We start from the raw sequence: 21,450 nt of genomic DNA, 5'->3' as shown, positions 1-21,450 counted from the left end.
ATTAGCAAAGAAAACCAGTTTTGTCTGCATCATCTGTCCACATATGCTATGTGACTCCCTTTCTCTATCAGTAAACTGAATTCTCAGGTCTGGAATGATCACAGAACGAGTAGTGAGAGGCTGAGTGATCTTTGCAGATAATGAACTTGATAAAAAAAAATGCTATGCATTTTTAATGTATTTAGTTATTTTTTGCCCATGTCTATATGCTTACTCACAAATTACCCATTAATATAATGCAGGCTAGGCCTGTGTCAGGTCTTCTGAGGGAGCTTTTAGCTACTTCAGTCCTACTGTGGAGTGTCATTGTGGACAGTGTTGGGCACAGGCCCAGATCTCTGGGAGATCAGAGTCCCAACACGCAATGTGCAGTTACTCACCTTACTTGCCTCAAAGTGCTCAGACAACCACAAAAAGCAGCAAAATGATCCTAACTAATGGACAACAACCTCCAATGTTTCAAAATTACAAAAACAGACATAAACTCTCCCTAAGCAGAGATAAAAGACTAAAAAGCAGACACAAAATTATTTATTTTTTAATATTAATTCATTAGCTTTTTTGTCAACAGAAAGTACATTGTGTTGACTTGACCTAGTTCATTTTATTTTATATTGACATATCGCAGATCTTTTAGCAGAGTAAAAAGGGCAATATTTACTTCTGAATTGCATTGGAGTAAATGAAAAGGTAATATATAATAAAAAAACACACACAGGAAAAATTATAAGTACCTAGAAAGTTAAGTAAATGTACTTGGTTACTTTTCTCCACTTCCTAACTGTGTAAATGTGACTGCGGGGCTCCTGCAGGTATTACGGCAGGGTGCATCAGTGTGGGCGCGGTCTCCGAGCTCTCATGTTCCAGTATGTTTAGAAATGAACTGAGGCCCAGTCACTCTGCAACGTGACCATCGAGCCCCGTGCCGATATCCACGCCCACCTCAGCCAATCAAAACGCACCGGGGCGTGGTTATGTGGGGACACGAAATCACAATGTCCAATCACAACGGCGTAATCAATATTACTTTCCCCGACCAGGCACAGGCACGTGTGTCCCTGCGTGTAAACTACTGTTGGGGGGGCGGACGAAAATGTCTGGAGAACAAATACAGATTGCTAGGCAAACACTAGCGACGTTACTAGGATCTATGCTGTGTCGTTTAGCTTTTCGAGTACCTTGTCGTGGAATATCAAAGCTCTCGTTATTCATTTGGATCATATCTAAGGTAAGATTGTCGTGTCTGTGTCTGCATTGTAGCAGGCATGCTAGCTGTTAACTAGTGCGAAAGCTACCCATTTATTTGATAGGTGTACACATGATACACGATTTGGGTTGAAAATAGTCATTCAGAATAAATCAAATGTGAATCTCTGCTCTCTTTTAACCTTTTGGGTTAACGTTAAAGCCTTTGGGTTAAAAGTGTAACCTGATCTCAATAAAAAATAAATGTATTACATTTTTAAGGAATGAGAAACCCGCATTGTTTACTAAAACATAACATTTGAATAAGTACTTTTGCTGAAACTGAAATGAGCCTGGATATACTGTGACTGTGTCGCGGACATACATGTTGGACGTTGCACAATGTAACTCGTACAATGGCTGCAAAATGCGCCACTGCCATAGGTTCATTGAGTTAAGTTGTATTTACCACACATTATGGTAACAGTAAAGCAAAAGGGCTTTTACCCATTGTAACTTTCTATCATGCTAAGCAGGAGTTATTTTTTAGTGCAAAAAGTGATCCTGGGTGTGTTGCTTGCTCACAATCTTTACTGTGATGTTCTGTAGTTACACACACACCGAAATGAGACAAAGCATCCATCTTTTTAATACTACACACAACATCAAAGGTAGTAGTTTGACAAGCCATATTTGCTATATCCATTGTCTAACATTTATTTGGATTTGTGAAATTTATTATTTACACTGAGCTGACTGAGCATTTTAGAGTTTGTTAACATTACATCAGTTAACTTTTGTGTGTGCTTTAGTGTTTTTACGGGTTGGCATGGGTGCCATGCTGTGTACTTGTGCTTAAAGATTGCTTCTACCAAATCTAAGGATGTACAGTGCTAAACAGCTGTTGCAATGCATACATGTAGTCCTTGCACAGTACCTACACAAGCTATAATTTTACCAGGGACTGGAAAAGTTTTGCAGAACCTGGTATACAGTACAGTTTAATTTAGCTTTTTTTTGCCTTGTGCGTCTTTTTCTGTGTTTTTTCAGTCAACTATTTTGAAAGCATGTGTTTTCTCAAGCATGGAGCGGCAGGCTGACATCTGCACCATCATCCTCTGTGATGGTTAACATGTAGTGTTGAAAATGTTTAGTCAACGTCTCCCATTAATATGCACAACGTGATAAGACATAGTTTATGCTGTACAGTATGTACTCCACAGACACGCACAACATTCCTGCTCATGCATACCTCTACTGTACTGAATTCATGACTGTCCAAAGCAGCTGCACATACTGTAAAAATCCAGACAGTTTACTGCACCAAGTTCAGAAGATTACAAAGGAAAGGTCAAGGTACCAGCCCCTAACTTAGTGTGAGACCCTGGAAAAGTCACAGAAAGAAGTCTCTTCAGCCCATGCATAAGCAAATCGAACTTGGTACAAGTGAGTAGCACTAGTGGCAGAGAAGGTGAGAAGGCCGAAACAGACTCATCGCACATGCCAAGTTAACAGTCCATAGTTTCCTTCACAGAATGAGTGATTTGACAGGATTGCCTGGTCTAAACTCTGATAGGTGATACAGAAGGGCACCAACACAATGTTTTACCTATTTTGGCTACAAGAGCATTGTTTTTACCTTTCTGGCCACAAAAAAATTTATAGAGCCACTGAATCTCTATTCCACTGTTTGGTAAGAATAGTTTGGTTGTATGTATTCTCTGTGTTCTCAGACAGCAATAAAACAATGAGAGCAACCTACAGTAATTTACAACAGCCTGACAGTAAGTAGCTTTCAGGTGGTGCCTAAACATGCCTGCAGTGCTAGGGTCTCCATGTTCCTTTTGATTAAAAAAGGATATATCATCGTTTTCATTTAATACTACTTGAATAGGATTCTATATGTGGTTTTGCTGGCAGGCTAACCAGATTAAGAGTGATCATGTAAAGCATTGTTAAGTATATAACAGTTCAGTAACAGAAGAAAAGTCAACGCTCTAAAAAAAGTGACTCGCGTTGTTTATACGGCAATAAAAAAACAGTGATACTTGCGTTACTAAGTGTTGTGGCTTGAGGCAGATATAGTTGTTTGTTTTATGCTATACTATATTTCTCAAGCATTGTCCCTGTATTTCTTTTTTGATCATGATTTGTGTTTTACACAGCCCTCCAGACTTTATGTTGGCCACAGCATTGATAGATCTTCTTGAATCCTATTTTGTTATAGGGGAAAAATACTGTAAAATATCGTGGACGTTTTACATCTATAGCCAACACCACTAATGTCATATATAGCAATATGAAATAAGTCTTATAGCGATAATTTATTTTAGTATTGTGTATTCTTTAAAAATGCTCAGATCCTTTTCTGAATCAAAGGATACTATTGCTGGCCTAATATTTACCTTATTCTCTTTCTTATATTGGTGGTGTTTGTACCTGAGTTGGTGAAATGACAAAGGAAGAAAGAAGACCTTCAGAACTTACACTCAGCTAACTAAATAATATGTTTAACTAATGTAGTTCCGCAACAGTGGAACAAAGGGGAAACACTGAGTCTTGTTAAAACATTTGTATTTCCTGGATTCCTCATTTCTTTCTGGAAATGTCATGCTATGTCAACTTATCTCTGTCTTGTGTTTTCTCAACCACTGAGGTCTTCTTTGGTTAATGGTTGTTCCCTTTTATTAAACATTCTAATCACAGAAAAGTTTAGACCACATTGTTTTAATGATATACTGGATTTAATGGGAAAGTCGCATTTAAGTGGCTCTGGATTCAGAGCCTAGTGTCTCATCCGAGGATACTTCAACACGAGAAACTGGGAGTTGAACCACTGACACTGAGGACAACCGCTTAACAAACTGATCCACCAGTTTATACATATTCCCATTGTGTTTGCATAACTGTCATGCAAGTTAGACATTTCAATTATTTTTATGCCTATCCTAGGCAGAAAATACAGTAAATAAAACATATTTTGGTGACAGCCAATTAAAGATGTTTTTGCAAAGGATGTTTGACTGGGGCAACACAGATTTCCTAACTGTAGTTACAATAGAGCTACAACAGGTATTGCTACAAAACCCCAGACATTAATAAAATTAGTATCCATTGTTTTGTTAGTAATAGCATTACGCTTGATTTGTTAGTGCCCCAAAAACAACAGGTTTGTGAAAATTATCCCAGGACATAAGCAGTCTTAGTAAGTACAAATGAATCAAACTCATCTACCTCATGGTAGATTGAGGTATACTAGCTATCCTTTATTTCACTTTACATTTACTGAAACAAAAAAGAAAAGCATCAAACTGTATTAAAACATACATATAGAAGAAAATGTCATGGTGGAGTTTTTGGTTCTAGTCATAAAGTAAGCTGTTGTAAGTTTTTTGTGCTTCCGCCGTAACATCACATTTGCTCGACTTATCAAATAGTGTCTTACTGGGAAATGTTCAATGCACTCTGTCAACAAATCAATGATTTCTTCATCATTCACTTCAATTAGTGCCCAGTTACCAGTATGCTGATGCCTCCAGTTTGTAGTGAAATGTGTGCGGTAGAGGAAGCGCACAAAAGCAAAAACTATAACCATTCTCAAGCCAGAACACTGATTAACATTAGTATCACTGTTCTATATTTTATATATATATATTAAAGTAGGATGTAAATGGAATATTTCCTTGACAGGTAGTTATATGGCTTCATCTTTTTTAATCATTCTACTAAATCCTAACTCTCCCTTAGACTCTTTTAACATGCATGTTGTTTGGAGGCCCATCAGAGATGCCTGTGTTACGGGACATATGCAAACACTCCCTATAATGAATGTTGTGTCATAACTTAAATAATAAATTTTATAATGGGAAGGAATTAAAAATATCTTTCAAAGTTGCAGGTTATTGGTACAAAATTCCATCTTTATTGTTGCTTTCCTTCTATTGAAACTATACCAAAATACCCAATTGAAGATCCTCTTTAAGTTTACTAACTCAGCTGAAACATCCCTCGGGTTGAATCAAACTTAAAGGGTATCTGCACACGAGGATTGTGGCTCGTCTGTTTCAAAATGCGATGCAAAAAGCGAAACAACGTTTGTGCTTAGCGTGGGTATGCTGTGAAATTAATCGCCAATAGCCATTTTTTATGTTACGTTACAGCATAAATTTGGTATTAGCGTCCTTGACTATCATAGTCGGCAATACATATGTAATTTATGAACAGGATGAATGATTGCAAAAGAAAAAACATTTATCGGAGTTCATATGGGCACTTGACTGATTTCAAGACGGACATAAAAAATTGCGAACCAGTCCTTTAAACTTTTTTTTAACTTAGGCCTATTACTGTCAGCGGTCATGTGGTTATAGTGTGAAGAGGTGTTTATTAATTATTTATTTTTTTTTATCACCCCAGTCATGCGGTCGTCTCTTTGTCCCATAAATGTGCATTCTTGACACTGACAGTAAATCAGCCCACCCGTCCCCACGTCTCCGTGCTTATTCAAGAGACCAACCTGGAGGCGGAGCTCAGACTGGTGTCCTGCAGAACGTCTGTGTGAGCCGAACACCCGACGTCCGTCGCAGGCAGCCCAGCCTCTGCATTGGCCTCTCTTATTGGTTCAGCGCGCCGACCAATCAGCGGGAGGCGAGGCTTGCGGGGGAAATCACCGCCTCGGACACGTGTTGTGTACAGAGCTGCCGTGCACCGGCCGGCGACGTGCAAGCTGTGTGCCACCATGCTACGAGTGCTTCGAGCAGAAAACGAAACTGCGCTCATTTTTATTTTGCTCGGATAATATACACGTCGCGGCTTGGAAGAGACGTTAACACATGTTTACGCACGGGGCCAGCCCACACCTTCCTCAGCCTCCAACTGCACAATGCAGTAGGGAAGTGTGTCATGTTACATTGAGTTCCTTCCAGGTGACTGTTGTTTTGTACAATCAGCGTACAGCGTAAAATGTGTTGATGAAGCGTATGGTAGAAAACACAGCCCTTCCTGGAGTCGAAAGTGATGGTTTGGTGAATTGCTTGATTTGTTTTCCAAAGAGTCCAAACCACTAAAACTCTCATCTAATCAGCTAATCGATTAATTGACTAATTGTTGGAGCTCCAATGGCATCATCAATCTACATGTTGGCTTAAAAAATTTCAAATGTAAAGAGGTTTCAGGAGCCATCACAAGAATCTTCATTATTTTATTAATAGACACTGTGTTTGTCTTGGTTGTCAGTCTTGTTGTACAGTTACACTGCTGCAGTGCGCAATAATTCACCGTGTGAAATAGTTTGAAGCTTTACAGATACAGTGCTTGTATCAAATGAACACTTGTTTCTCATTACCGTCATAGTGAGCAGATTTGTGGCCAACTGTTGGAGCAGAGCCCAGACAAAGTCAAGTAGAGATGGGGTGCTTCACTGGCAATAATGCTCTATGACTTTGCTAAATTTGGTGGTGTGGCCTATCCCACAACTTATTAAAAGGAGAAAGTAAATGTGTTGCTTAAGGTAGACACATAATTTATTCAGTCCCATACATAGGGTTACCATTATTGCAATGCTGATAGCATATGAAGTTGGCAGCCACTTTTGTCTCGTACAGAAAAATGCATTCCCTAGTTCTTACTAAAGACATACATTACATACATTTATCTTATTTAATCAAGTTTAAAAAATGTCCGAAAATAGTAAAAAGTGTTAGAAATCCTAGGTCACTTTAGAGAAAAGCAGCATGACTTCACATGTGAAAGTGGGAAATGTCTTAGAATATTGTACCTCACTAGGTCAGTGACCACCAAATTTACCACATTTTGCTGTACATCTGTGTATCAAATCTCCAAGAATGAAAAATGGCAGAACATCATTGAATTCATATGAAATCCAACCTGCAACTTCTTTTGAGCAAAAAATTGTAACAAACCTCTATAATTTGTTAATTTACAAGCTGTATTTGTTTAGGCAAATAACATGTTTCAGAGGCTCACTGCTGCTGCCCAACATGCATTTTTATGAGTCTGTTGGCCTTTTCTAGATACAATAAGTCACCCTGTATCAAATGATATACACTAATTAAGATTTATACAGCTCACCGCTTTGAACTGAACTGAAAGTAAAACATATTCAAAGAGAACACTTTGTACAGTATGTTTGCCAGGGAGTGAGACGAACACCAAACCGCAGCCATTATCCACATTCATTCCTGAGGCACAAACTGTATTGCGTAATTAGAGTTCAGTCTTACAGAGTGCATTTCCTGTAAATTATTAGAGCAGGGTGGGCGGCGTTGTGGATAAGTGATTTGCACTGTTACCTCATAGTCATGGCTTCAAACCTGAAAAGCAGTGAAGTGTGGAGTTTGCATACATGCACAGTGTCTGTCTGGTGTTCTCCCATAGTGCAAAGACATGTAGTTCCGGTAATCTAGAAACTCTTAATGTGTGAATGTGAGTAAAATTTTTGTTTTAGCCACCTCTGCAACCTAATGCAAGCTGTGACTGAATCCAGCAACATCCACTGAATTTTGGGATGCAGTCTCTGAGAAAATGGCCCACTACAGTTGTCTTGACATGGGTGGTTGGGCCAGCATGGCACATATAGGTATTCTAGTAGTATTCCACCACTTCCACCCTCCGCCTTGTGTCTTTGCTATCACCCATGGAATTATGCAGGAATGCCAGCCTGCCTCAATGCCCACTTGTGCCCTGCTTGCATATTTTCAGATCATGATTGGTCTTTTCCCCTGCTCGGTTGGGCTGTAGCAGACACAGCTTGTCGTGTGCAAGTGTGCATCATCCATCTGAACCAACATAGTGCTGAGCAGCATTTCATAGCTTGTGTAGATGCAGCATTTTATTGTATGAATTCTGCAACTCAAAAATGCAGTTCACCTCTTGCCGTTATCAATTTGTTACATTTCTATTAGTTTTTGTTAAATTTGTCGTTAGCTGTCCAGGCCTGTTGTCTTCAGGACTTCTAATCAGTCACCAGCTGGTGGGTGCTCTGAACCTGTCTACTCAGCCTTGTTGGGTTTGTTGCGTCAGAACATGAAAAACATGTCTGAGCTGTTAGCGCAGGGACGTAGTTAAATTTGTCCTAAACAAATTCTGCATCAAAAGCATCACCACACACCTGTGTGAGGCAGGTAAAGGGGGTTGTGGGGCAGCTCAGAGTATAAAATTGACAGGATTAACGACTGGATTGCGTCGGCGGGGATTAAAGGATTATGGGTATCTATATTTCCTGAAGAATAAATAGCACTAGACTTTTACTTGCGTAGGTGGTGGCCAAACAGGTATATGTTTAAGCTACTATTTAGAAACAAGGCCAAATTTATATCGGGCCTCTGAGCTTTGTTCACTCGTGATGTACTGTTTGTTTTGACTCTGACGTAAAAGTGGACTAAGCTATGAGGGCTAACAAATGTCCTGTGTAATTTTGGTAAAAGTGCATGTCCACCTGTTCGGTAATGAGAGGTATGCATCTGGACTTGCACACATATAGCAGCTATAGATATTAGTGTCCTATAACCTGGGTAAAAGGCTCATAGCTAGACAAACATGCAGTGCACAAGTCAGGGAAAACACTTCATGGCCATATTTGAATTGTCTTTGAAGAGTGAACTGATAAACAGTTCTTTGCAATAGCTGCAGTCCTTGGGAGACACAGACAAATGTTTTGTAATCCTGTAGCTACTATTATTAATTCTCTCTCTCTCTCTCTATCCAATTCTCTATTTTTTCCTCAGGTGGCCTTTAGCACCTAGATCTCTGATACAGAGTGAAAGGAATTTTCACTGCTCTCACCAGGAGCTGATTTTCTCACTCTTCCTCACGATCTCTCATCCCATCTGTTGGACCGCAAATGCCAAGGCTGTTTTATAACCAGAAAATTATGTCTTGTCTGTGCTACCTTGAGTGACAAGATACTTAAAGATAATTTGCTGTGTCACTGGAAAGGCACCCTGTATTTTGGGGGGGATTTAGAAGATTTTTTACCATCCTTTAGAGATAGGCTCTCAGCCCAAAACCGTTTGATTTGGCAGTTGTCGTTTTTTTTTGTTTGTTTTTTTTACAGGAGAAAAAATGAAATTCTTTTTGTAGTTCATTTAAATAGCATCTAACAGCCATGATTCATCTGTGTATACACAGTAGTCCCACTTAAAGTAAAGGTTTCCCTCATTTTTGCCTTGGCTGACACCTTAATCAAGCTGTAACGGCCTCATTTTACTCTAGTATGAGTTATGACAACTCTAAATCAACGCCCAGCGGCAGCACTCGGGGTCGAGTGGCAAGGGCCGATGAGAAAGGCAATGGCCAGGAAGCAGAGTCAGGAGGATTAAACTCTCAAAAAAACAGCAGTGGTCAGCCCAGTGCCAGTGTCTCCACTCAGGAGCAGGGAAATGGAGATAGAGGAGGATCTTCTCCAAGCAGTGGGTCAGGATCTGGTGGTTTGTCTGGCAACCGACGGCGCCCTAACTCTGATGATATGGACGGCCTCTCCAGTGGGAATGACTCTGGGGAGAGGGAAAGCGAAGGCGGCATGGACAGAGAGAGCGGGTCACGTGGGCGCCAGTCTACACGCAGCTCCCACAGCTCATCCAATGGCAAAGACTCTGGCATGATGCTGGAAACGACAGAGAGCAACAAGAGGTAAGGGGAGGAGAAGAACAAGACAGGAGTAATCCATGTTTTTGAAACGATTGCTTTTTATGTTTTTGCACTTACATGGATGAAACACACCTTACATCATTAAAATAGATCATTTAACTACGAGGGTGTATGGTGCCATGCAGTAGCGGAGCCGGGATTGTTAAGTTTGACTTGATCATCTATAATCGTTCCCATAATATTTATCCAAGTGCTAAAAAGTCTATGCCTGCAGTTAATTACTATTTTCATTGATGCTGGTTGTTTTTCAGTGAATTGCGCAATTATTTGTTTATATAATGTCAGCAATTGCCGTTTACCTTAACCACCAAAAATGAAGTTTATTGTTCTATGATTCAGATTGATGATTCATGATTCAGATCCTAAAATTTGAAAACTTGGAACATTAATGGTTGTCATTTTTGCTTAAAAATAACAAAAATGATCAAAAGTGTTTCCCATTAATGTTCTTTAAATTTTTGCAGCTTTGATCATCTGTCCAATATTTTATTTTATTCAATTTTCCATTCATTATAGAGCTGTGCAGTGCAGGCTTTATTTAACTACAACTAATGTACATTGCTTTTAGTTAAACTGTAATAATATAGCCTTTCTAGCTAAATATGAATTGTTTACACAGGATACAATACCAAGTATAGATCAACGGCTTTCAGCTTGTCCCTTCAGAGGTCGCCACAGTGGAATGTGTTCCCCACGTTGATTTGGCATGAGTTTTCACGCCGGATGCCCTTCCTGTCGCAATCCTCCCATTTTATCCGGGCTCGGGACCGGCGCCAAGGTGTCCCTTGCTGGCTGGGCGGGGCCACACCTGGTGGGTTGGAATTCGAACCTGCGGCCTTCTGCATCCAAACCCTAAGCTCTATCACTGAGCCACCAGGCCCCCTGACCCAGTATATGTAGTTTTTCTTTCTTTTATTACAGTGAATGTACAGCAAACAAAGTTTAAGTTCGAAATAAACTTGTGGTTAAGAGCCTAACACTTAGTTCTCTATCTGGACTATGTGGACAGAGTTTGAGCAGATTTCATTGACACTGGTGCAACAGCAAACATTATGACGGCCATCATCTGATTGGTGCATAGTGCATATTCTACCTGAATCTCATCCATCTCAAATCAAAGCAAAGCAAACACACAGAGATCTGTTGTGAAACAGTCAGAACAATATTACATAGAACTTAAAATCATTGGGTTTATGTTCTCTTCTGATCGACTGTCACACTCGGCAACAGTACATGTGACAGTACTTAATCTGTATGTATAAACAGTCATTCTTCCCTTTCCTAGCTCCAATTCCCAGAGTCTGTCACCCCCTAGCAGCTCGCTCGCCTACAGCCTGTTGTCGACCAGCTCGGAGCACGACCACCCGTCCACCTCTGGCTGCAGCAGCAACCAGTCTGCAAGGGTTCAGACCCAAAAGGAGCTCATGAAGGCCATCAAGGAGCTGAAGCTCCGCCTGCCAGCTGAGCGCAAGGCCAAGGGCCACTCCAGCACTTTAAATGCACTCAAATACGCACTTCAGTGTGTCAGACAAGTTGGAGGTGAGCTTGTTTTTGTTTGTGTCATGTTAAGGTGAAAAAGTGGTAAATAAAGTTTTTTCCTTTTCCTTGAATGAATTTTCAGGTGCACTTGCACCTTGTACTGAGATAAAATTACATTTGCAAACTGAGTTCACACCCTGACTGTTTTATTTTGAAACATTTTCAGCCAACAAGGAGTACTACCACCAGTGGAGTGTGGAGGAGTGTCATGGCTGCAGCCTTGACTTGTCTTCTTTTACAATTGAGGAGCTTGACAATATCACTTCAGAATACACCCTCAAAAACACTGTAAGTTCACTAGAAACCACTGCACAAAGTTGATTATTGATAAGTCGATCTTATGACTGTGGTACATGTGCTGTGGACCCCCCTCCCCCAGGCATCACATGTAATATGAATACTGGCAATACATTCAAACTCACACAGATTATTATTAGTAGCAGTATTTAACAACTTCATTTTCTCAGGAAACTTTGCTTGGCTCGTGTTCAGCAACAGCCTCCTTCATACACACCTTAAAAACTGACAGTACTGTGGTGCCAAACACAACCAAGCTCCAAGAACAATTTCATTGACAGTTTGTTGGAGAAGTCTATGCTTGTCTCACTAAATTACTCTTCATCTTTTTTCCTCTCAGGACACTTTTACCATGGCCGTATCGTTCTTGTCTGGGAAGGTCGTTTACGTATCGCCCCAGGGCTCCTCCCTACTTCGCTGTAAGCCCGAGTGTCTCCAGGGGACTGTGTTTTCTGAGCTTTTGGCCCCGCAGGACGTCAGCACTTTCTACAGCAGCACAGCACCCTGCCGTCTGCCCACTTGGGCCTCATGCATCGGTTCTGGTGAGCTTTTGTTTATTGATTTTTCTTTTTCTTTTTTCTTTTTTATTTATTTGTAATTATTCAAATCAGTTCTTCAATTTGATGCTACTTTTTCTTGACCTACTGTAAGTGACTTCTTCTCAAACTCTTATCTCCAGTGTCTCCTCCAGTTGACTGCACTCAGGAGAAGTCCATGTTCTGTCGGATTAGTGCTGACCGGACGCCAGGTGGTGACATACGCTACAACCCGTTTCGCCTCACGCCCTACCAGCTCACCATCAAAGACTCAGATGCTGCTGAACCACAGCCCTGTTGCCTGCTCATCGCAGAGAGGGTTCACTCTGGATACGAGGGTATTTAATATAAAACTATTGTTGAGTGAGGTGGTCAAATTTTTTTTGCTAATTTCTATGACAATAATTCCTAAAACAGCAGGGAATTGGACACACTGTTCTACCTTATTTTCTTGGATATAAATGACAATGGAGACACCAAATGACTATTACAGAGTAACCGTTTGATGTTATCAGCCTCAAAACATGCTTTTCATCTATTGTATGTCCTTTTTTTAGCTCCTCGCATCCCCCCAGACAAGAGGATCTTTACCACAAGTCACACTCCCAGCTGCCTCTTCCAGGAAGTTGATGAGAGGTCAGTTTCTGAAATGAAGAAGATATAGATGAATGATAACAGATTAACAACAATCAAACAGTTGGAGCTACAATTTTGTTCATGTTTGATATCACTGGCAACAAACGTAGAAAAATATTAATCAGACTTTTATCCTATAGGTATTAATTTATCCATTGTTTAGTCACATTAGATATTCTCTTTTAATGTTTAATGCATCATGACTATATAAGATATACAGTACAGTTTTTAATATGCAAATGATAAATGAGCATTTATGATAGGTGTAAATTCAATACAGCGGTGAAGTTATTGCATGAAATTCAGAGTTAGGGGAAAAAAATTATGGTTGTTTAGATTTTAAACTTTTAAACAGTTGAACACTTTTTGTCAAGGGTAAACATGAGTTTATAGCGCACTGATTCACTGAGTTTACTAGTGCAAAGAGATAAAAATTATATGACTGTGTCATTATGACCGTATGGGGCTTTTTTCCTTTTTCTCGCTTGAACATTAGCAGTTATAGAAGTCTCAATTAAGATGCTATAAGGGGGAAAGAGAACCCTCTTTTTAACCTGGGTAATAAATTGCAACTAAATGAAGGAACTTGAAATCACATAAATATTTTACCTTAAAACATGAATTATTTATGAATATGAGTCATTGTGATCTCTTCTTCCTCTCTTCTTGGCATATATTCATTTTTACAATCTGATGTACGTAAATAAATTTTTACTGTTTTCAGGGCTGTGCCATTGTTGGGCTACCTGCCTCAGGACCTGGTGGGAACCCCCACCCTACTCTACATCCACCCTGAGGACAGGCCCATGATGGTGGCTATACATGAGAAGAGTGAGTCTGAACTGAAGTGTAGCTCGTTCACATGTATCTTTCCTGTGATGGTATCTCAACAAATCTTTTAATTATTTGCTGCTTTGTCTTTTTTGTTTTAGAGTAGTAAACAATCTCACATTATCTTTAAAGAATATGTTGCTATTGAGCTCATCTTTTAGTGTAATAATACATGTGTTTACTCATGTGTTTCCATTCTTGTTTCTTTTAGTTTTTCAGTTTGCAGGGCAGCCATTTGACTACTCACCCCTGAGGATGTGTGCCCGCAGCGGCGAATATCTGACCATCGATACAAGCTGGTCTTCCTTTGTCAACCCCTGGAGCAGGAAGGTGGCATTCATCGTAGGGCGCCACAAAGTCAGAACGTAAGTTTATTAATTTGTGCTTATTAGAAACTGTTTGCACTTATTTTTGTTTTTTATAATAGCAAAGTGGTTTTATTAATGCAGGGAGAAAAAACATGTTACGTCTGCAATTTCCTCTCAATAGTGATTGTTACATTTACTCATAAGCACATGGACACACAAACATAAGCTCAAAGCCTTGTTAACCTGAAACACGGAAGGAGATGTGCGACGAGATGTGCGAAAGAGCTTGCAGCGACACTTAAGAATATAAAGACAGTCCTTCCTTAGCTGTGTTAAAATCTGAACATGTGCAGTATCGTATTCATCTTCCTCTTGTGCTTAAAGGCTCTCCGGCTCACCTTCTGTTTCCAGGAGCCCTCTGAATGAAGACGTCTTTACACCACAGAGCTGCGAGGGCCAGGTCACTACACCTGACATCGTCCAGCTGAGTGAACAGATCCACCGGCTCCTCGTGCAGCCGGTGCACAGTGGAAGCTCTCAGGGCTACAGCTCCCTCGGCTCCAGCGGCTCACGGGGTTCTCGACGTTCTCACCACCAGCACCTCAGCGCTTCAGCCACCTCGTCCAGTGACAGCAATGGCCCCGCCATGGATGACGGTGCTGCTGTCGTCACTTCACACAAACCTGTGAGTATGAGCAATGGCTGATTTGGAATCAAACTATATTTTAGGTTTCCTGCTTTGTTACAAGTTTTAAAAGTTTGAATATAAAATAATACATTTAAATACATTTAGGAGAGTAAAACTTGACAAGAAAAGCAGCAGAAACAATGGAATCTGGAGTCAGGGATTACAAATATAAATGTACACAGTACAACATCCACTGGAGCAGCACTTTGTCTGATATCCTGTTGTATTGGTTTAGTTCTGAATGTGATGCTGTTATTTTTTTTTGTGTTTATTTTTGCTTTTCCAGATGACATTCCAACAGATCTGCAAAGATGTTCACATGGTCAAAACAAATGGACAGCAGGTTTTTATCGAGTCCCGTAACCGGCCACCACCAAGGAAAAATACCAGTGCAGGTAAAATACAAAGATAGTTGCCTGATTGTGTTATACAGTCTTTACCCAAAAAAACAATCCATCGCTGTTAAAGATATGTGTTTTGTGAATTTAGAGCTCTGTAATTCACAGTTAACTACTCCTTGTTTTAAAGATACTGGATGGATAAAGAAGGAACTGTAATTTTTATTTGTTTTCAATCATAATCCAGGTGCAACAAGTGTCAGAGCCATCAGCAGTGACCCAATCAGAGGTTTGATAGCAGACATGACAAATCCACCCAGGTCTTTGGTCCCTGCAACGCTTGTACAGAAGGAGCCCACCAATAGCTACTCCTACCAGCAGATCAACTGTCTGGACAGCATCATCAGGTGTGTGTGTGTGCGTGTGCGCAAATGCCAGGCGCCATCTCCTTATTTTTTTACACATCTAACAATACTGTTTCTGCACAGGTACTTGGAGAGCTGTAACATTCCCAACACAGTTAAAAGAAAGTGCGGCTCCTCCTCCTGCACTGCCTCCTCCACATCTGATGATGACAAACAGCAGGAGGCCGGCGGCAACAACAACGGTACATTGTGACAGTGTCCTGCATGTATTAAAAAACAAAAATACACATATTGCTGTTTGTTTTTATTATTTGATTACATCTGTCCTTTGCAGCCATACCTATTTACTGTTTTACTGAAAGACAGACTTGTTCCTGTATGGGGGCAGATTAGGTCAACTAATTCTGTCGGTGTCTTGTTCCTACAGGTGGTTCAGTTAGCATCGTAGGTGAACCACCTCCTCTGCCTCCTCTCACCATGGCCACAAAGGCAGAGAGTGTAGCGTCAGTCACGTCACAGTGTAGCTTCAGCAGCACCATCGTGCACGTGGGAGACAAGAAGCCTCCCGAGTCAGGTGGGCATCATCACACTCACCCTGTCCTCTAGAGGGTTATCCAGTAGGTTTGTATGACAACTTGTATATCATGCTTGCCACTTTTGGGAATCCAGTTGGTCAATCTAACAGTAGCTTGAGGTCAGTCCACCTCGGTCTGCCCAGGCCTCTGCTTCCCTGCTCTACTATGCTCTGCTACACTCTTTCCAGCCTTCAATGAAATTACTAAAAATATGAAGCAACAAAAACTAGCATCCAAGCAGCAATACTTATTCTCTGGATTGATTAGAAGAGTGAACCTCGTTTTAGAAGTGAATATTCCTGCACCGCTTCCAGTGCTCTTTTCACAAAAAATATTCTGTCATTATTAAATATATAGATTAGTTGTTTGTGCTGCTGTCAAACTTCCTGTCTTTCTGCTTCATCTCAGACATCGTCATGGAGGAGGTTTCCACAATCCCTACACTTGCTCCTCCTACCACCACCCCAAAACTTCCCACCAGTGGGCCGACACCTGCCACTAACACTGCCCTCACCCCTCCTCTCCCTCCCCCACCTCCACTCCCTCAAGCCACTCAGCAAGAGAGGGACATGCGGAAAGGCGGAAGCGCTGGGGGAGGAGCAGGAGCAGGCTGCCTGGGTCTGACAAAGGAGGTGCTGTCTGCCCATACCCAGCAGGAGGAGCAGGCGTTTCTTGACCGGTTCAAGGACCTCAGCAAGCTGCGGGTGTTTGATCAGACGACGTGTTCAGCTGTGCATTGCCGCACCCCAGCTGCCAACCCACTGTCACGAGGTAGGGGTACATGCACACACAGAGACACACAGATAAGTTAAAGCCATTTTCCTAACAATCTGATGATTTGTTTCTTCTGGTTTAAACAGATGTTAACTAAAGTGCTGTGCAAGAGTTGCATAGAACAAATGAAAAACAGTATTCTAGATTCAAAGGCCCAGGAGGGAAAACTTGGCACCTTAAGGTTGGCATAGATGGTGCAGCTCCGATTTGAAGGAATGAACTGTTCCATAATTTAGGAGCAAAGTTTGTTACAGCAAAGGTAGTGGCTTTCAGCTTTAGTCTGAACATTGAGAAAACCTGAGTTCCCTAGAAGGGTGTGTTGAGGATTAAAAAGTTGTGAGAGATGGAGAATGCTGATCCATTTACTGATAGACAATAAAACAGACAATAAAATGTTCATATCAATCCTGCAGTGAACTGAAAGCCTGTGAATAGACTGTAGTATGGGGATATATGATTGTGTTTGCCTAACCGCAGCATTTTTAACCAGCTGCAGATGAGTTGGGGAGGATTGGCTGAGGGGAAAAAAACAATGGAAGAAATCGAATCATAGTTTCATCCATCGCCTGCTTCTGTTTTCCAGGAGTCCGTTGTTCCCGTGACTACCCAGCTGCAGGAGGCAGCACGGGTCACAGACGTGGTCGTGGTGGTAAGAGGCTCAAGCACCAGGAGTCATCTGACCAGCACAGTTCTCTGGGCCTGAGCGGGAGCCACCGGGACCCCAGAACCAACTCTGCCCCCTTGCCCCTAAACATGCCCCTTGGACCTCCTACAAACTCGTCCTCTTGGCCGTCTGTTGGTTCCCAGGCCAGCATTCCCTCTGCCGCTTTTGCTCCTGGTATGCTTCCAATCTACCCAGTTTATCCACCGTTCACACAGCCCCTACCCATTCCAGACCAATCACGTTTCCCCCCTACCCCGATGATGCATCCCATGATGGCCCTTGTTCTGCCCAACTTCATGTTCCCCCAGATGGGAGCACCCCTTTCTCAGCCAGGCGCCACCCCTGGACACTTTTACAATCCCAACTTCACTTACCCTGGTGCTACTCCAGCTGCTGTCCCCACTGTTGCCACCAACCCCATGCCCATGCCCATGCCAGCCACCTGCGCCTCTCGCAGCAGCACCCCACAGTCCTATAGTCAGACACCTATTGACCGTGAGGGTGCAGAGTCCCCCCTCTTCCAGTCCCGATGCTCCTCCCCTCTCAACCTGTTACAGTTGGAGGAAGCGCCAAGCAACCGTTTGGAGGTCGCCACTGCACTGGTGGCATCACAACAAGCAACACCATCTGTGCAGGGTGGTGCAGCCAGTGGACAGAGCTCAACCAATCAGAGGAGCTCTGGTGAAACATCCAAGGAGACTGAGAATGTAAGATATTTTCAGAAGAGTCAGGTTGTTTTAAACCATTAAGTCTTATTCCATAGTGGATTTTAAACATTCAGTCTTTTTGCACTTATGTTTATTTAAAATTTTTGTCAATCAGGGCGAAGCCAATGAGTCCAACCCTGATGACATGTCCACTTCAAGCGACCTGCTGGATCTGCTGCTGCAGGAGGACTCGCGCTCAGGCACTGGCTCAGCTGCTTCAGGCTCGGGTTCCTCTGGGACAAGGTCCTCCGGTTCAGGATCTGGCTCCAATGGCTGCAGCTCCTCTGGCACCAGCGGCACCAGTCAGTAGAACTATTAAAATTATTACTACACCACACATTGAGATTATCTCTCTCGGGCAGGTCTAGTGTTTTTATTGTATTTTTTTTTTAATGAAGAGTTCTCGGTCACTTAGTCACACTTTGTGCTTTATGCTTTTCAGATTATTAGTCAACAGGCAGTTTCTTGATGAAATCTTTGAAATACAGTCCTTGTTGCAATAAATTTCCTTTACATAAAATAAAACAAGATTAGATCTTACATTTTATTCACTTTCTATGAAAGAACAAATTTTTGCAACACTAGTGTACCTATTCCCAATCTAAAAGTCTGACTCAATAAACAAAAGTCTACTCACAATAAGTTCAGTTTTCATCTCCTTGTTCACTCAGGCAGCAGCCAGGGCAGCCACACCAGCAAGTACTTTGGAAGCATTGATTCGTCAGAGAACGACCACTCCCGCAAGCAACCAGCAGGGGGCAGCAACAGCACTCGAGAAGACGGGGAGGAGCAGTTTATTAAGTGTGTCCTGCAGGACCCCATCTGGCTGCTTATGGCCAACACTGACGACAAGGTCATGATGACCTATCAGCTGCCTGTCAGGTACGGCAGGGCAAAATAAGACCAGACCATTTTCAGCAACGTCCTATTTTAGCTGCCTGAAATCAGGTTTTTATTTCTTATATTTTTCCCTTATGGACTGGGACTGATAAGTTTTGAATTTTTAAATTAGCCTCAGAATATTGAAAATATACAAAATCTCATCTTGCACTCTTTAAGAGTGTATGTTGCATAAGGATGGCCTATAATAGTTTAACAGCATTACTTAGACTTGAACAAGTTCCAAACTGCAATTTTAGGCACATTTTGATAAAGTAGATCAACAAAAACAGCTGGTTTACAGTGGCCTCTTCTTCTCTGTGTTTGTGTAACAGAGATATGGAGACAGTGCTGCGTGAGGACCGCGAGGCTTTGAGGAATATGCAAAAACACCAGCCACGGTTCACAGAGGAGCAAAAGAGGGAGCTGAGCCAGGTCCACCCCTGGATCCGCACTGGACGTCTCCCCCGAGCCATCAACATCTCCGTAAGTGAACTGTAGCTCAATCCTGAGGCATTATTCGGGTCGGGTAAACAAATCTTTTAGATGAGCACAAAACTTCCAACGGGAAATCGTCTGTTTCTTTCAGGGCTGTGCAGGCTGCAAGTCTCCCGCCACAGTACTTCCTGCTGCCCCTTTTGATGTGGAGATCCACGAGATGGAGCTGTGCAGTGTGTTGAAGGCTCGGGAGGAGGACGCCTGCAAGTGCGAGAAAAGTCTGTCAGAAACAGCCATGGATGAAGCTCACGCAGAGGATGAAGACGAGGAAGAGGAAGTAGAAGAGAGAGAAAGCAAAACGCCAGACAACAATGAAGACATGATTTCATCAGAAATTATGGAGGGAAAGACAAATGCTCAGCCACCTGAGGCTGACATGACTCTCTGATTAGGTGGCCAAAGATGAAAAAAACGGCATCACAAATTTTCTGTGCTGATGTGCAAAGATAGAGCAACCTCTAAGACTTTTCTGTACCCTCAGCACCATTAAACGGTTAAGCTGGGACATTAATTATCTGAAGATAACTGCCATTTAATGTGCGGCAGATCAGACGGGACACTCGGCCAAGTTCATTCTTCGTGTCTGACTTTGACCTGGTCTGTATTATGACTCTAAATGCCTTGGAAAGGATGTGAACACTCAATTTAAGAGTAAATTAGTACTTTCTATTCTCTCAGCTGATTCTCGTAGTTCTCTGCAACTATTTATTGAAGTTTAAAACTAATCAAAGGACTGAGGTGAATGTGTTACAAAAAGGAACCTTTACATGAAGATGGATGTGCTTTACTACAGTGTCCACCTTAACATCAATTTCTGAAAGTTTATTTGTGCGTTTTCTTTTTGTTGAATGTTTCCCCAGGTTGATTGGGATCCTGCTCCCACCCAGATTTTACTTTTCTCAAAGACCTTTTTTTTATTATGTAACCCATGAAAAAAAAAAACTTTCACAATAAAAATAGAAATTGAGAACCAGTTTATTTTGTAAATATTGTGTATATTTTTATACTCTAATACACTACAAACGCGGGGAGGAGGAATGGGTGGCAATCACCAGGACACTGGAACTTCTTTCAAGGTTTCCCTTCAGCAAGCATTAGTGCATTTGTGTGGTGGCTGCACAGTGAGAGATAGACAATGCTTCTCTTTAGAAAAAGCTCTCTCACAGACAGACACGATATCCCAAACTGCCACCACCCTATAGAGCCATAAAGCCGTCAGCGGAGGGAGACTGTTTGTGCTGCTGGTGTTTGCTCACACTGGCAAATGGAATTTGAGAGAGATGGCCCTTCAAAAATGGTCTCTTTCCCTCTCTGCCCCTTCTTGGTCTTTCTCCTCCCGTCTGTGCCACTGTTCTGGTCATGTGATATCCTATGCTTAATGGCGTCAGTGGTGTCTGCAACAGGTTAATATTTTTGTGAAAATCTTTGTAAAATAAAAACAAAAGACATTAAATGACTTGAAATGCCTTTTAAACGTGTCTTGATTTGTTTTTGTTTTTTTAATTCTCGCTCTTGAACAGTTTATTGTGTGATTACATCTGCTTGCAGTCTATTTTTGTTGGTGGGTGTTTTTGCAGCAGTTGGCCTGGAGGCTCAGAAGTCACCAGAATGAACTGGAAACAAAGAGCAGATCAGGGCAGCTGCTTTCTGTACCGCAGTCTTCTTATATTCAACTGTGGTTTCTACCAGCAGTGGTCACCACAGCTTAAAAAAGACAAAGGCATGCCCTCATTCAGACAAGCATACTCGAATTCTCTGCACATACTGGTTATAACAATGCCTACAGTGGCTGTAATGTATGCATGGGTCATTTACGGAGGGACCTGAGGATCCTGGATATACCTTGGTAGCTTATTTAAAGTAACAGTATGTGTGCTATTAAACCATCTATTTTTAACATTATCGTGGGCCATTCGGTGCCAAAAAAGAGCTTTTGCTCTGACGTCCGCACATTTTAAGTCCT

The 21,450-nt window shown here is 41.7% G+C and overlaps 1 protein-coding gene across 3 annotated transcripts; it reads left to right on the top strand.

Moving 5' to 3' along the window:
- Positions 1-1,054: 1,054 nt before the first annotated feature.
- On the top strand, positions 1,055-20,954 carry per1b (period circadian clock 1b). 3 transcript variants are annotated; one of them, XM_067523348.1, is made up of 20 exons: positions 1,055-1,228; positions 8,931-9,834; positions 11,138-11,391; positions 11,558-11,679; positions 12,029-12,230; positions 12,368-12,562; positions 12,782-12,860; positions 13,585-13,691; positions 13,903-14,056; positions 14,411-14,684; positions 14,974-15,082; positions 15,273-15,432; positions 15,514-15,632; positions 15,818-15,964; positions 16,374-16,736; positions 17,323-18,110; positions 18,226-18,412; positions 18,782-18,992; positions 19,325-19,475; positions 19,579-20,954. In XM_067523348.1, exons 2-20 carry the CDS (start codon positions 9,419-9,421, stop codon positions 19,873-19,875), a joined length of 4,335 nt encoding a protein of 1,444 aa, XP_067379449.1. In that variant the 5' UTR covers positions 1,055-1,228; positions 8,931-9,418; the 3' UTR covers positions 19,876-20,954. The 3 variants fall into 3 exon arrangements, with proteins under 3 accessions (XP_067379449.1, XP_067379450.1, XP_067379451.1); XM_067523349.1 differs by lacking the exon at positions 15,818-15,964; XM_067523350.1 differs by lacking the exons at positions 1,055-1,228; positions 8,931-9,834 and adding an exon at positions 10,497-10,663.
- The last annotated feature ends 496 nt before the right edge of the window (positions 20,955-21,450 follow it).

The sequence above is a fragment of the Channa argus genome, chromosome 12 (assembly GCF_033026475.1).
Source record: "Channa argus isolate prfri chromosome 12, Channa argus male v1.0, whole genome shotgun sequence".
Lineage (NCBI taxonomy): Eukaryota > Metazoa > Chordata > Actinopteri > Anabantiformes > Channidae > Channa > Channa argus.
Note: the sequence above shows the minus strand (reverse complement) of the source record. Positions and strands in the feature narration are given on the sequence as shown.

What these genes read in the sequence shown, in the direction of transcription:
- per1b (XM_067523348.1), top strand. Translation starts at nt 9,419, where the DNA reads ATGAGTTATGACAACTCTAAATCAACGCCCAGCGGCAGCACTCGGGGT. An exon ending in TGTCTGGACAGCATCATCAG is followed by an intron (nt 15,433 to 15,513) that starts GTGTGTGTGTGT and finishes GTTTCTGCACAG; the next exon opens with GTACTTGGAGAGCTGTAACA. An exon ending in ACCTATCAGCTGCCTGTCAG is followed by an intron (nt 18,993 to 19,324) that starts GTACGGCAGGGC and finishes TTTGTGTAACAG; the next exon opens with AGATATGGAGACAGTGCTGC.